The sequence below is a fragment of the Cajanus cajan genome, chromosome 5 (genome assembly GCF_000230855.2).
Source record: "Cajanus cajan strain Asha chromosome 5, NIPB_CcT2T_4, whole genome shotgun sequence".
Taxonomy (NCBI): Eukaryota; Viridiplantae; Streptophyta; class Magnoliopsida; order Fabales; family Fabaceae; genus Cajanus; species Cajanus cajan.
The window spans coordinates 51,988,578-52,006,413 of NC_138521.1; the positions used below are offsets into that span (position 1 = coordinate 51,988,578).

At 29.4% G+C, this 17,836-nt stretch overlaps 1 protein-coding gene across 1 annotated transcript; it reads left to right on the forward strand.

Moving 5' to 3' along the window:
- The first annotated feature begins 811 nt into the window (after window positions 1–811).
- LOC109792348 (AT-hook motif nuclear-localized protein 23) lies at window positions 812–2,384 on the forward strand. The gene has a single exon (XM_020351752.3). The coding sequence runs from the start codon at window positions 1,230–1,232 to the stop codon at window positions 2,070–2,072; it is 843 nt and encodes a 280-aa protein (XP_020207341.2). The 5' UTR covers window positions 812–1,229; the 3' UTR covers window positions 2,073–2,384.
- Window positions 2,385–17,836: the final 15,452 nt, after the last annotated feature.

Genomic DNA, 17,836 nt, shown 5'->3' on the forward strand with positions numbered 1-17,836 from the left:
TTATTAACAGTTGTATTTGTTAATTTGTATTGAAAAAAAACATTGCTTTATAAAAATACTAGTATAATATTATTTAATTTTACATTATACATCAACTAGTTAAAAATCATTTTAAATAAATCACTAAAATTAATCTAGTAATGAAATATTTTAAAAATATACAAAAATATTACGTTCTAAATTTATTTTCAATTCTATACACACAAAATAAAATCATTTCAGATATAATTTTTAAAATAGTTATTATTAAAACCAATATAATAGTATTAGACATGACAATCAATTATTGAACCACCATATACAATAACTTTTCACTATTTATATTAATTATGAAGATATTAATGGGTATGAGTTAATTAATATCAATGAATTTTTGTCCTTTATACATAGCTACATATAATATCATTAGCACTTTATACAAATTTTTTAAAAGAAGTGAGTCCATGTTAATAAATTTCACAAGTATTGTTAGTACACTTGTTTTTCCGTTGGAATTTATGTTAACAAATTATATTTTAAGTAAATTTTAATTATAATTTACTATCTTATTCTAATTAAAAATCAAGTGAGTATTATATTTATTTTTGATACATAACCTTAGCATATTACCATATTCATATAACGCCCATTGAAAACCTCAGCAATAATTGATGGTAAGTTCAATTAATGAAGTCTAATCAACTTAAAGTCGCGTTGTGGTCACGCTCTGGAAACAGGAGTGACGAACACATTCGATTAAGCATATTAAAGATTTTCCCCAACTAATTGTTATATTTTATAGTACAAATGCCCTATTATTATTATTATTTTAAACTTTTGTTTGCCCAAACAAATGACTGCATTGTGAGTCCTTTGTCTCCTTCAACCTCATTTCAATTCTCTCTCCCATTCTTCATCGTCTCCTCCTTCTTCCCTTTTCTTTCTCTGCACTCCATCCACCCCATCCCCTCTTTCCATCTTTTCAAAACCCATCATCCCTCTCCTTTCTTCTCCCTTTTTTATTTCCACACTCCCCTTAAAATAAGCCAACACTGTTCTTAACCCAAAAAAAAAAGAGAAAAGGAACACTCTACTATATATATATATATATATTAACATAATATTTCTCCATAGTATAATCATTTGTTTTCTGTTTTCTAATACATACGACCTTTTTTTCTCCAAACCTTATAACTTGTGCTGTATCTTATATATATATATTTCATTCTCTCTCTCTCGTTGATGTGTCTATGGCTGGTTTGGATTTAGGAAGCTTTGTTCAAAACCTTCACAGACCGGACTTGCACTTGCAGCAGCACCACCACCGGGACTCGGAGGAGCAAGAGAGCACTCCACCGAACCGCGGAACGGGGGCGTTTGACGAGGATGACCGAAGCCAAGGCCTGGAGCTAGCTTCGGGGGGACCCGGCGACGTGGTGGGGCGGCGTCCACGTGGGAGGCCGCCGGGGTCCAAGAACAAGCCGAAGCCGCCGGTCATAATCACCAGAGAGAGCGCCAACACGCTCAGGGCGCACATCCTCGAAGTCGCCAGCGGCTCCGACGTCTTCGACTGCGTCACCACCTACGCGCGCCGCCGCCAGCGCGGGATCTGCATCCTCAGCGGCAGCGGCACCGTCACCAATGTCAGTCTCCGGCAGCCCGCGACTGCCGGAGCCGTCGTCACGCTGCACGGGCGGTTCGAGATTCTCTCGCTCTCTGGCTCGTTCCTGCCGCCGCCGGCTCCGCCGGGGGCGACGAGTCTGACGATATACCTGGCCGGCGGTCAGGGGCAGGTGGTCGGAGGGAGCGTGGTGGGGGAGCTGACCGCGGCGGGGCCGGTGATTGTGATTGCGGCGTCGTTTACGAACGTGGCTTATGAGAGGCTGCCGTTGGAGGAGGAGGAGCAGCTTCAGATTCAGCCACCCGCTACGACGTCGTCTCAGGGCGTTTCGAATAACAACGCAAACCCTTTCCCTGACCCTTCTTCGGGGCTTCCTTTCTTCAATTTGCCGCTTAATATGCAGAATGTTCAGTTACCCGTGGAGGGTTGGGCGGGAAACAACGCACCTTCACGTCCTCCACCACCTTTTTGAGTCTTCTTTTCAACCACACTACTCAAGATGTTGATCCAGGGTTTATTGCAACTCCTTATATTATAAGGTCAGCAAATTCATCGATATAAAATTATATCATATATATGATGCTTCTTCTTCCTCTTCTTCTTCTTTTTAATTTTTTTCGTTGTTGTTAATTAATGGATATGGTGGTGATTATGTAGCGGGGTTCACTCTTGTAAGTCACTCATTGGATTCTGATTTCATCTCTTCCGGATTTTACCTATTTTCCTTGTCCATTATTATAATATGGAACACTGTATAACTTAATTAACTAGTAGCTTTGTTTTATATGTGTGCTACATTTCTTTTTCCTGTTTGAGGATTTGGGTAGCTTTTCTATTTACACTTTGCACTAGCTACATGTTTCAAGGAGCTGGTTGTCGTTAGACATGAAACAATAACTCGCGAGTCACAACTCCATAATTTACCAGCTAACCCTCAATGCCCCTCTCCTTTATTTCTGTGCATTTTTATGGTTTGTCTATTTTATGGTTTCTTTATTTTAAAGAGAATATGATACTACCCCTTTGCTGAGACAATTTCCCTCTCGCTTGGTTCACAAGGTTTCAGATAAATTTATAATTAATGTTTGTGTTTGGTATATATATGTCAGTATGTGGATATATAAAATGTATGCATATAAAACTAGGGATTCAGAATATATAATTAAAGGCTGCTACGTACGGTGCTAATTTTATATGTCAACTATTTATATACACAAACAAAAATAAATATTTGAAAAATGAAATACTTAAATGCTTAACTTCGTATTGTTTATATTTTCCATGGAAAGTACTAGTAATTAATAAATATGTATGTTTTTATGTCATGCATATGTTTCCTTATCATTTATTGTTTCTGGCCAAGTATGCAAGTCAAAATTGGTGGTTACCACCCTCTTCAGCATTAAGTTTAAGTATATTATGTTCTAGCTTCTAATCATTATTGCCTGAATAACTGTAACATTGAAAAGCTTTGATTAGATCAAGTGATGAATTAGAATTCCAGTTTTGTGTACTGCTAGTGCTAGCTAGTACTGTACTTTTTTGGTAAAATGTTTTATCTGGTTAATGAGATAAATAAAAAGGGTCATGCCGTCACTGCCTCTTCTTGGGGAATTTACACTAACCTAAAACTAACTCTTCGATCATCTAATGGTGATATGTGCACACTGAAAACCAACCACCACCTTGTATCTGTTGTCTTTTGGATCTAGAGAAAGGAAGTGATCAATTGGACCCAAACACAATGCATGGGGCGATAGTAACATTGGTCTCCACGTATTGAAACTCTTGCTCCCTTTATATTGGTTCATCTATTTTGCCTAACTGTGATTAAATCTATAAGCTTACATGCATATAAAATCGGTTATGGATTTTGATTATAATCTAAGCCAGAAAATCTCTTAATTTTTTAGGCCGGAATCACTTTAATCATTCCAAGTCATGACCTCATTTTTAATTAATTAGCATGTGGGGCTAATTAGAGTTGTGACACAATTATATTTATAGTCATATAATGTGGAGCAAATGATAAATAAGTGTAGGTTGGATAATAGGCTGCTTAGGTTTCCGGCGCGGACTAGATTTAAATATTGCAAAAACGTAGTGTCACTGCTGGCTTTTAATTATTCTCCACTTAATATGTATTTTATGCAAAGTACCTTGCGTTTCTGATCATGTGCTGACCTTGCACTTTCACAGTAGTGAAGCTGTAGTAGGCTTTTGATCAAAACAAATTCTATGGCGCTTCAGTGTCCTCCAAGAATTGCATTTGATTCTATAAAGCACTTAGCTTCAAGAATATACGTCCACCACACAAATCCGTATATAACTATAGCTAGATGACAACATATATACATATACACACGCGCACTACTGAATGCTGCAATTCTATATGTACGTTTGTGGAGTCTGCACTCGGGATATCGATATATAAACATTGAATTTTCCTCTGATTCGTGTGTTAGTTTGGCCATTAATTTGATGATGAGTTCCGTGACGACTTCGTTAATTAGTTATTGGAATTCTGCAATGAGCATGTGATGATAGGTGTCTGCTTGAAATCTATAAATGTCCTCGATTACTCTGCTTTCTCCAACTTGAACATTTTTAATTTAACTTGTAATTCTACATGCCTAAGTTATTGGATGATACCGAGATCTTTTAACTTGTGTATACAGTTTTAACCATGTATGGCAAACAAGTAGAGTTTTATGCCATGTGAAGTTATGCTCTCTTTGATGCATAATGGAGTTATCTTTAACTATAAGAATAATCTCTTTCATGTTATTACAGGCTAATTTGTTGAATTTGATAAAGATTAAATCTTGTTCTAGTTTCTTTTTGGTAGGTATGTTCTTAGTTTTTTTCAGCTAGTTAAGTTCAATGGTTCTTTCTATTTTAGCTTGTAAAATAATAGTGCATGCTTTTTATTTTTTTTATTTTTTATTGGTGTATATATCACTACTACAAAAGATATGTTGCTAAACACTTTGACTAACAATTTTAGATGCTTAAGTTATGAAATAATAATAAGTTTTTAATATAGATAATATTCTCACTTATACTTTATGGTCTGCTAGTCTTTTAAAGTTGAAAAAATCTTAAGTTAATCACAATTAAAATTAAATCAAATATTAAAAATCATTTATTTTAAACTTTACTTCATAATTATATATACTTTTTATGTATTATTTTTTTATGTGAAACTTTAACTTTAAAAAATAGTTAGAGATTGAAGAAATATATTTTTTATGTTTTATTTTTTTATTCAATAAAATATTTTAATTTAAAAAATAATTAAAATAATAATAATATTGAAATTAAAAAAAATTACTTTATCTATAGTGACATTTTTTAGAAAAAAAACATTGTTACAATAACCTATTAATTTAATCTATAATAACATTTTGATAATAAATGTTGTTAAAGAAGTTAAATGCTAATGTGTATCTTATAAATTTATTTAGTATTTTTTTCCTTCTTGATAGCAAGTAAAGAAGTTACAAATGATATATGTATTAACTTCGATGTGTAAGGGTTAGGTTAGAGTATTTCTTATTTTTATTTAAAAACAATAGTGTAGCTATATTACCAAATTAATATCATTTGCATTCTACTGAATATTTAAAACGATGGTAAACTTATTTGTTTGGTGCTCTAAAATGCATGGTAAACGTTGAAAGCGATCTTATAAAAGTTATTGCTCCATACTAAATATTATCCATGAATTGCTAATACTGATATATAAATTAGAATTCAAGCTTAATTACAATTTTTATCTTTTCAAGTTAGATTATGCGCAATTTGATTTTTAAGTTTTTTTTAATTGATGTTTACCAAGTCCCTTTATTTTAAAAATTGAACAAAATTAATTCTTCTATCAAATTTATTTTACATAACATTCTGATTTTTTAATTTTTTATTATAAACCTTCTCATATATATTGAATCAATTAAATTGTGTTTAAGATTCTTTTACTTAACTCATCAATCAAGATATCAAATTTCATCGAAAAAAGTCTTTTCCTCTTCAAATGATAATTCCACTAAATCTTTTGATTCTAAATTTAAAAATAATTGTATATCTTAAAATTTCATAAATATCCAAATATTTAGATAGAAAATAATAATTTAAAATTTTTATAAATAAAAAATTCACAAAAGAACTATATTTGCTTGAAGTAAAAAAAAAAAAAGAAACCTAATTAGCTTAAAAAAAACTCAAAATCAAAAAGTGCAAGGATTTTTAATGCCTTAACCGATAGTCGCTAAAGAATTGAACTCATGATAACATACTTTAAGAAGCTAGCTAGCTATCTACCAACTATAATAGATCTTATTAGTAAAAAGAAATGTATTCTGAATTACAGAAACAATTAATCTTGATATTTAATTATCTTATGATGTATTTCATGACATGTATGTCTTAATAAAAAAAAGTAATACAATTGTATATAACCACTAGGTCACTATTGGTATGGATTAAAGCAGATATATAAAAAAAATTAAATTCAATTATTATCGTGGTTGTAAATTTTTTATTAATAAAAAAATACAAAATTGTTCACCATATAATCACACACCAGCTTACTTACTAATCCTAACAAATTAAATTGTGGAGCCATTATGTTAAAACCTTAATTAAATTAATAATCTTGGCAATAATTAATGATAATGACAAAAACATAGTTGCCTTTCGTAGAGAAAATAATAATTCAAGTTACATGAAATATACAAATAAAAGAATAAGAATAAGGCAGGTGTTATTTTACTGGCGAAAAAGGAGTGTTATACTATTAGATTGGTTTGGAAAGTATGTGTGGAGAACTTATGAGTTATGTATCTTGTTTTGAGGAGTTTTAGAAAATTAATTTCTACAAAAATAGTATTATAAGAGTAAATGTTTATTATTCATGTCTAATTTAGCTGCAGAATTGATCAACTGCAAGGTTGGTACAATTCTTACTCGATTTCTTGGTCTTCCAATAGGTGGTAGTAATCCTAATATGTCTTGATGGAAGTTGGTTAATGATTCATTGTATCTCAGACACTTTTCTCTCGGAGAAATGAGCGTTTATTTAATTTTGTTTTTTGGGAGGCCAAACATTAATTAACTTGGCGTTGAATAATGCCCCTGTTTATCATTTATCTTTTCTTAAAATACCAAAGAAAGTTTTTGAATCATTTAAATTCAAACGAGTTTTTCTTGAGGTGGAACATTGAGGGGTAAAAAGGATCTCCTAGGTTAAATGGCAGGGTGTGTGTGCAATCCAAAGTATAAAAAGAGAGTTTGCGAAAATGTGTGTAACCCTAACTTGAGGTAGAGATTGTTGGGGGATATAAGGAGACTCTTTGGAGTAAAAGTTTTGAAGTTAGATACGATGATTCTATATAGTGTTCTCTATATCTGAATGGCAGTTCCTTTAGAAAAATGAACCATCCTCTTAGTGAAGGAAATGTGCTATATAAATAAAGGCCTCAATTTGATTGGTTTATATAATGGTTAAAGAAAAGAATAAGTAACCAAAGCTCAAGTTAATTAATTTGTTTTGGGTGGATATGTTTAGATAGGATGAGTCTAAAACAATATTGCTTATAACAGTTGTAAATAAAGTGTAAGAGGGTGGAATTGTATCTTAATAGGTGTAAATAAAGTGTATAGAGTCCTCAACATACATTAATGATAATTGCTAACGTACGTGACACTTTACTTTGGTCATGTCAGTATTTTTGTTAAATATTGGATGTTAAACTATAATAGAAAAAAATTACAATTAAATAGTGGGAGGTTAAATTTATGGGGCAAATGAGAAGACAAAATTCTCGAAATAACAATGGTAGGAGATGAAAGTTAAAGTATCATCCTAAATTTTCTAATCCTTAACTCCAACATGTATCTTCCCTTTTATTTCAAATTGTCCTGGTTACAAACTTCTATTCTTAGTTCATAGCCTAGCTAGTTTATGTTTCATTAATTATCCATTCGAGTCAAGAGTGTTGAATATAAAATTATGTAAAATATATATATATATATATATATATATATATATATATATATATATATATTTCCATACCTCCAATTAATTAAAGAATTAACTCACTTTTAGCTTATAAGCATTATACTTTTACATATATTTTTTTAAAATTTTCAATAACTTTTATTTTAGATAAGGATACATTGAAAGTTTTTACTTTTTTAAGGAATCTGACATAAAAAATGTTAATTTTTTGTATTTGTTTGTTATTTAAAAAAATAATGATTTTAAAAAATATTGTTACTCAGAAATGAATCTTGCATAGTTTTTACAAAATTATTCCTATAAGGAAGGACAAAAACTAATTTTCCCGAGATATATAATTAAAATTTTAACACAAAAAAAATGTCATGGTACCTTTATTTACTTATTTAATATAACAAAAAATGTTTCATTCCTAGGTACAATAACATTTAAAAACATTTAAAAAAAATATTTATGATCAATTAAACAAATTCTCTCAATTTCTGTAATGACCCAATAAGTTACTACATTTTATAATTTAGCAACTAAGCAATCACTACAAAAAAATATGCAATTTAGTGACTACTAAAATCGGTCGCTAAATTGCTAAAATCGGTCACTATTTACCTTAGCGACGGAATTAGCGACCAAACTTAATCAGTCGCTAAAATCCTTATTGCTAAGCTATTTAGCGACCAAATTAGTGACTAAACTTAATCAGTCGCTGAAGTGTGTGAGACCAAATTAGTGACCAAATAAATCGGTCGCTAAATATTTATTTTTTATTTTATTAAATTTTATAGACGTTGCGAATTTAGTCTCTATGAACCATTCATATTTGGCCTCTTAAGGATATATTTTATTTCACAATACTTAATTTTTTAGCATGTTTTGTTCTTAATTACACAATTTCTGGAAACTTCCCAGAAGGTCCATCCCTATATTACTCCAAGTCAAACACGCTTAACTGTGAAGTTCTGATGAGATAAGCTACCGAAAAGCATATGCATGTTGTTAGTATAAGTAGTACAAAATTAATTCATTTAAGTCATCCTCAACTATCCAATCTCGTACTTATACTATCTTTAGATCCTTATCATTTTAGTGTATCCAGACCGTTATAAATATATAATAATATATATATAATAATTATATTACTAATAATAATAGTTATATTATATTTAATTAATCTTTATTTATATATATGCTTACTTTTATAATTAAAAATCTACTTATTTCTATTTAAAATTAATTTTATGATACAATTTAAATTATTTATTATAAATTTAAAAGTTTGAGTAATAATTTATATATTTTAAAATGAGAAGGGTTATAATAACACTAGTATAACTTTTACTAAGTATTACACCGCTTAATAACTTTATATTAAATGTGAATTTTGTAAATTCAACCGTTAGATTGAAAGTTCATATCACTTTATATGTTTATATCAAGTTTTGTTAAAATTGAAAAACAACTTGAAAGTTATCAAAGTGCTCATATTTTATTTGAAATGTATATATTACGTTAAGTTTGTTTTACAAGAATGAAGTATCAAATCATCTTGAATTCATATAAAATTTTGTATATATGATCTAAGAGTAAAAAACTTTCAATCTAACGGTTGAATTTATAAAATTTATATTTAATATAAAGTTATTAAGTGCTATAATACTTAGTAAAAGTTACACCGTTGTTATTATAACCTTTCTCTTTTAAAATATTATTTTTATAAATTAAATTTTAACATTTTAAATAAATTATTAAATAACTTAATATATTTATTCATCTTAAATCTAAGATATAAAATTCAAAAAATGTATTTATCCTTGTTTTCTTTTCTAATTATCAATCATTAATAAAATACTAATTTAAAATCTTATCTAGTTATATCATAATATTTTCATATCAAGTTTTAAAACCAGATATTAGTTATACAAAATCACTACAAAAAATATGCAATTTAGCGACCACCAAAATCGGTCACTAAATTGCAAAAATCGGTCGCTATTTGCAAAAATCAGTCACTATTTACCTTAGCGACCGAATTTAATCAGTTGTTAAAACCCTGGTGGCTAAGCTATTTAGCGACCGCAAAAATTCTGGTCGCTATTTAGCGACCGAAAATTCGGTCGCTAAATGGTTGAAATGAGGGACCAAATTAGTGACCGAATAAATTAGTCGCTAAATATTTATTTTTTATTTTATTAAATTTTATAAACGTCGCAAATTTGGTCGCTATGAACCACTCATATTTGGCCTCTTAAGGATTTTATTTCACAATATACTTAAGTTTTTAGCATGTTTTGTCCTTAATTACATAATTTTTGAAAACTTCCTAGATGGTCACCCATCCCTATATTACTCCAAGTCAAGCACGCTTAACTGTGAAGTTCTTATGAGATAAGCTACCGAAAAGTAAATGTATGTTGTTAGTATAAGTAGTACAAATTAATTCATTTAAGTCATCCTCAATTATCCAATCTCATACTTATATTATTTTTTGATCCTTATCATTTTGGTATATCCGGATTGTTGCAAATATATAATAATATATATAATAATTATATCACTAATAATAATAATTATATTATATTTAATTAATTTTTATTTATATATATACTTACTTTTATAATTAATAATCTACTTATTTCTATTTAAAATTAATTTTATGATACAATTTAAATTATTTATTATAAATTTAAAAGTTTAAGTAATAATTTATATATTTTAAAATGAGAAGGGTTATAATAACACTGGCATAACTTTTACTAAGTATTACACCGCTCAATAAATTTATATTAAATGTGAATTTTGTAAATCCAACCGATAGATTGAAAGTTCATATCACTTTATATGTTTATATCAATTTTTGTTAAAATTAAACAACTTAAAAGTAATCAAAGTGCTCATATTTTATTTGAAATGTATATATTACGTCAATTTTGTTTTACAAGAATGAAGTATCAAATCATCTTGAATTCATATAAGATTCTGTATATATGATCTAAGAGTAAAAAACTTTCAATCTAACGGTTGAATTTATAAAATTTACATTTAATATAAAGTTATTGAGCTATGTAATACTTAGTAAAAGTTACACCGATGTTATTATAACCCTTCTCTTTTAAAATATTATTTTTATAAATTAAATTTTAACATTTTAAATAAATTATTAATTAACTTATAATATATTTATTCATCTTAAATCTAAGATATAAAATTCAAAAAATGTATTTATCCTTGTTTTATTTTCTAATTATCAACCATTAATAAAATACTAATTTAAAATTTAAATATAAAAATTTATTTAAAAATAAAGTTATCATAAGTTAGAAATATATATTATAAATATGGATCAAAATAAATAAGAAATTTTAAAATTCAAATTCTCTAATTAAAAAACTGCCTAAAAATCCAATCATAAAAAAAACCTCTAAATTTTTTTTCACATAAATAACTATTGGTATTAATTATGTAGGAGTGCATATGAATATTTTTTTTAATATAAATTAATGTCTTGCTCTTACAAAAAAAAGAAAATGGGATTGATACTCAACAACAATATTATCATCACTTTTAAGCAATTTATAAATTTTTTTAAGTTTTACTTAGTGACCAAATCGAATTTTGTCGCTAATTTTAACTAATATTTAGCGACCGAATAGAATTCTATTGCTAATTTTAACTAATATTTAGGACCGAATAGAATTACGTCGCTAATTGTAACTAATATTTAGAGATCAAATTTAATTCTATCGCTAAAAAAATCAAAATTTCTGATTTAGAGACTGAATTCAATTTCGTCACTAATTTTAACTAATATTTAGCGACCAAATTTAATTTCATCGCTAAAAAAATCAAAATTTCTGAATTAGCGACCGAATTCAATTCCGTCACTAAAAAAATCAAAATTTCTAATTTAGCGACCGAAATAGCGACCGAATTCAATTCTGTCGCTAAATTTAAATAATATTTAGCGACCGAATTCAATTCTGTCGCTAATTTTAACTACTATTTAGCGACCGAATTAAACTACGTCGCTAAAAAAAATCAAAATTTATAATTTAGCAACCGAAATAGCGGCCGAATTCAATTCTGTCGCTAAATTTAACTAATATTTAGCGACCGAATTCAATTCTGTCGCTAATTTTAACTAATATTTAGCGACCGAATTAAATTCTGTCACTAAAAATCAAAATTTATAATTTAGCGACCGAATTCAATTCGGTCGCTAAATTTAACTACTATTTTAGCCACCGAATTCAATTCTGTTGCTAATTTTAACTAATATTTAGCGACCGAATTAAATTCTGTCGCTAAAAAAAAATCAAAATTTATAATTTAGCGACCGAAATAGAGACCGAATTTATTTTCGTCGCTAAAAAAATCAAAATTTATAATTTAGCGACCCAAATAGCGACCGAATTTAATTCCGTTGCTAAAAAAGCAAAATTTTTTATTTAGCGACCGAAATACCGACCGATTTTATAGCGACGACTTATTTTGGTCGCTAAATCGGTCTCTATTTTTATTTTTCATAATCGGTCGCTAAATCAGTCGCTAAATAACGACTGATAAATTTCGGTCGCTAATTTCGGTCGCTATTTTGCAATTTTCTAGTAGTGAATATCAAAATCATATAGTAAATTATTAATAAGATTCTAGTTAAATAATTTAAAATAATTTAAAATAATCAATTTTATAACAACAATAAAGAAATACTAATAGTTAAGAAAATACATTTGTACTCTTCCTATTAGAAAGAGAGAGGATGTTATAATTCTTTTTTTCCTTAAGATATCACATCTCTTCTATCAATAAAATTTAAATATAAATTTTTTTTTAAAAATAAAGTTATCATAAGTTAGAAATATATATTATAAATATGGATTTTAGAATAAGTAAGAAATTTTAAAAAATTCATATACTCTAATTAAAAAAATGCCTAAAAATTCAATCGTTAAAAAAAACCTCTAAATATTTTTTCACAGAAATAACTATTGGTATTAATTATGTAGGAGTGCATATAAATATTTTTTTATTATAAATTAATGGCTTACTCTTACAAAAAAGGAAAATGGGATTGATACTCAACAACCATATTATCATCACTTTAAGCAATTTATAAATTTTTTCTAAGTTTTATTTAGCAACCGAATATAATTTATCGCTAATTTTAACTAATATTTAGCGACCGAATTTAATTCCATCGCTAATTTTAACTAATCTTTAGCGATCGAATTAAATTCTGTCGCTATTTTTAACTAATATTTAGTGATCGAATAGAATTCTGTCGCTAATTTTAACTAATATTTAGTGACCAAATTGAATTTCGTCGCTAAAAAAATCAAAATTTCTTATTTAGCGACTTCAATTTCGTCGCTAATTTTAACTAATATTTAGCGACCAAATTCAATTTCGTCGCTAAAAAATCAAAATTTCTTATTTAACAACCGAATTTAATTATGTCGCTATTAACTAATATTTAGCGACTGAATTCAATTCCGTCGTTAAAAAAATTAAAATTTATTATTTAGTGATCGAATTTAATTCAATCGCAACGTTTTTTACAATTTAGTATCTAGCGACCGAAATAACGACTGATTTTCTAGCAACGACTTATTTTGGTCGCTAAATCAGTCGCTATTTTGATTATTCAGAATCGGTCGCTAAATCAGTCGTTAAATAGCGACTAATAAATTTTGGTCGCTAATTTCGGTAACTATTTTGCAATTTTCTAGTAGTGATTGAAACTAAATAATTAAACTACAGTAGTATTATCATACAACAATACCTAGACACCTATGCAACAAACATATATAAGGTGCAAAAAATAGAAAATAATTCCTATCAATTTTAACTTGAAAACATAAAATTCTTATGAGGTTACAATAAAATCTTGTACATATATATAAATATACCTCTAGTATGAAGTACAAAAAAACATAAAGACCCTAGTGTCGGTTAAGCGTCTCAAAATATCAATGTTATATCATAGCAACTCAACAAAACCATCGTCTTCCTCACCATGGCACCCAAAATCCTGCTCATCCTCCAACCTATTGCTCCTTACTTCTATATTAATATGATCATAGCAGTCTAACAATAAAGAAAATGTAATGGTAAGCTTTGTAAATAATAAATCAACATAACATAGAAGCAAATAAGCTAATAACTATGTAACATTGTGTGAATTTTAATTTATGGATAATTATATGTTATATGTTGATTAACTGTTGTGATTATTGTTGTGTTAGAGCTCTAATGGTCAATGGATCTTTGACGTTTAAGTTGCTAATGAGGTAGCTTAGTTAGGATTTAGTCGATCTAACATAAAGAAATGTATATAAGATTTTTCTTAAGATGTGAATCTCATAAGTTTATATTTTAAGAAAAGTAGAGAAAAGTTAGAAAGAAGAATTTTGGAGTCAAAGAAATTCCTTTCTTCTTCTACTTTCATTGAACTCTTCTAAATCATTTCCTCAACTAGGCAACGGTGGTAGGTTGTCGCATTCGAAGCCTAGAGGTTGAAAATTCGAGTTGTGAGCCATGTGTAGTTTTCCCCATTCTTCTTCCATCTTCCTCCCCTTTTCTTATTTTTGGAGCTATTCAAGGTAAATGAAGTTTGTTGATTTCTAGTTGTTGAATTCTACCTATAATCTTCTATTTTGATGGTTGAGTTGTTTTAAATCATGATATGATGATGTTTTTCTTGAGAGTGCCTTTGAAAGAATTGGTGATCTTGATGGTTAATGGTTGCATGTTGTTTATTATAATGAAAATATGTTTTATAAGTTATGTGCATGTTGAATATATGATTACATGTTGATTTGGTCTGAACTTCTTGTAGGTTTGAGCCAAATGAAGATTCTGCCAAGCTTGGGAATCCTCATCACAGTGGGCACATCTTCATGGCGCTAGGTGTGGCTTAAGTTAGGGGTTTTTTTCCTTTATCACGGTAGGTCCCGGTTTGGTAGCATCGGGTGTGGATCAATGAAGAGCTCTCTAACTTAGTCACGCTAGGCATGAAATGATAGGCAGTAGGCATGATTACTTGAGAAGCTCTCTAACTTGGTGACGTTAGGTTCTAAGATGAGTGGTACTAGACATAATCAAGATAGAAGCTCTTTGCTTGGATGACGTTTGGCTCAAGTTTAGTGGCACTAAGCGTGAGTCAGGTAGAAGCTCTTATCCTGAATAAGGTAGGACTTAGCTTTATCTACACTAGATGTGATTAACTCAGAGGTTCTCTACCTTATCCATGTCGGGCATAGGTGGTTTGGCACCAGGCGTGGACAAGCCAAAGTTCTCTACCTCAATGACGTCGAGCACCAGAAGAATGGCATCGGGCGTGGTTACTAAATGAAAAAGTTATCGTATAATTGACTGTGTTGAGAATATATGAAGTACATGTATGAATTACATACTTCATGATTATGTATGAATCTAGTTCATTATGCATTGATTTAGAGGATGATGTGTGATGATGTTTAAAGTTTCTTTAATTGTAAGTTTCTTATAAATGAGAGTTGATGAAGTTGATTATGTTGTAAGAAATGTGTCGTTTTAAGTTGTATGTAGTAAGTTGATGAAAGTTGTTAAGTTGTATAGGCATGTGGTGTTGAAATACATAAAACTAGAGGAGAGAAATTTTGCTTTAAAAATTAATTATCTCATTGTGTGGATATAAGTCGTGGTGCTTTGAGAGTGTAAAGTCGAAAACCCTTTTAGAGTGTAAGTTGGCTCTTGAATGGGCAGTTATTTTTTAGTTATCTCCTTTAGGTCTTATATGGAACCATGTAGGGGACAAGTTGAGCCATACGTGTATAAAGTGACCAACTAAGTAAAGGATGAAGCCGAGGGGGTAAAATTTTTAACTGATTATTGAAAATCTACATAGTATTTAGAGGCTAGTTGGCGAGCTTATTCCATATTAAGCTTAGATATGCATGTTAAGGTCATAGACTTACACTCAAACTATTCTACCCTAACAATAGTACTAGACTTTTTCTAGTTCAAGTGGTGAAACTTAAGAAATTGTTTAATTTGTTTACTAGGTACTCTAGGAGGCCTAACGTTGTATCTACCTGATTTGGTTATGATAGGTCAATTGTAGTGATTAGGATCAAGCCACTTTAACTGTTCACCTTTGTTGTAGGAGATCACAATAGGTTGATATGTGTGAAAACTTATTAGTTATGTAATGTTTTTCATGTTAAGAATGTTATTTGTGTTGTAAGTTGTTGTATTGTTCTCATGTTGTCGTTGACAAGTTGAAAAATTTCTAAGCTATGTTGTGTTGTAAGCTGTATATGATTATTGGAAATTGTAATTGATGATGATAAGTTGATGTTGTGCTATAAAATAGCTTGTTTTTATTTAAGTTGAACTTGGTTGATGGAGTTGTATTTCTTATCTTATCGTGACGTCAATTCTTTCACAAGCTTACCCTTTTTCTTGTGGTTAGACTACAATGATCATACTTGATATGAGAGTAGAGCAAGATTAGCTTGGTCGCTTGGATGTTGGTGGATGGTCATGTTGGAGGTGACCTATTTTGTGTATACTACTTTGATGTAGTGGTTGTTGTATAGAGATACTAACTAGCAATAGAGTTGTGTTGTTTATAGTTTTGGTATATTCAACGTATATTGTATATATGTATAGGGATTATGTGTAATCCCTTAGGGGTTTTATGCTTTCAATTATATTGGTAGGAATTGTTTTAAGTTTAATTTCTACATTCTATACATATATTTGTTGCATGAATGTCTAATTGACTGTTGCATGAGAACCTTATTATAGTTGAGTAGATTATGTTTTCCACTACTTAGTATTATGCTATGTTAAGTGTAATAACTTGTTGGATCATTACAAGGTATATAAATACAACTCTATCAGCGTAGTACAACATTCAATCAAAGGACCAATTTAACAACTCAAATCGACATACAACATAGTTTAACATGTCAATATTTTGACTTAAAACACATCTATACAACTTCCTAGCATATTGACTTAGTATATTAATAATACAAATTTTCAACACAACAACTTAAACAATATTGTAACATGGCAGCACAACAACACAATGCATCGTCATGTATTTCAACTAAGAAATCTCTTACAATACAAGTGAGCAATTTAAGAGGCTTGACTCTACCAAACTAACTTAATAACACAATTTTTTTGGACTTGTTAGATCAACAAAAAAATTGGATGTCAATCCATAACACATTATGATTTCTCGAATTTTGTCACTTATACTAAGAAAGTGAAGTACCTGTTGTCAAGTATAAATAACATAAGTATGGGTCCGCTATAAAATATGTACCATGGATTTGGATACAACATTGGGACACGATACAAACACAAAGATAGGGATACGACAAAATCGAAAAACATAGGACACGTGGGTACGACATATACAAATTATAAATATAAATATCATGACAAAAAAATTATTAATATGACAAGAACTTACTAAGTCTCAACAACAAATTACTAAGAAGTATCATAGTCTACAATAAAAAAAAGTCTTTTTATTTCTATTTTTCTCAAATCCTTCATTCTTTATTTCTATTTTTATTGACATTTATTCTTTTTTTAAAAAAATATCAAATTCTCCCTTCTTTATTTTTGTTTTTATCAAGATTTATTCTTTTTTTTTTTTTTAAATCTCAAATCCTTCTTTTTTTTGTTTCTGTTTTTATCAAAATTCATTCTTTTTAAAAATAAAATCTCAAATCCATGTATCAAAAGGTTGGGTCACACGTGTCAAGATGGAGACATTCATTTGCATATGTCTATGATGGAGATGTGTCAATTTTATAAGTGTCCGCGATAGAGATATGTTTGATTTGTGTGAACATTGTATGTCAAAGCGTCCGAGGTGTGTTTGCTTTAAAAGAGTGCCGAACTTGGGGACATAATAGTCCCATGCTGTGTTCGTGCAACATAGGCTACAACATTGGCATGCATTAACCAAGTCACTTGTGGGTAGAGCCCGCTAACTATCTTTGTGATACCACACATTTTTCTAGTAATTAATTAAGGATTTTACCCCTTAGTTTTGTACCTTACTCAATTTGGCCTCTTCTAAACTAGTATGGCTCAACCCGGTCCCCATACAGTATCAACAAAAAGACTTAAAGGAGACTCAATATTCCACTTTAAAATAACTATACTCAAGGAGGTTTTCAATAATTGGGCTTTTAAAGCATCACAACACATAT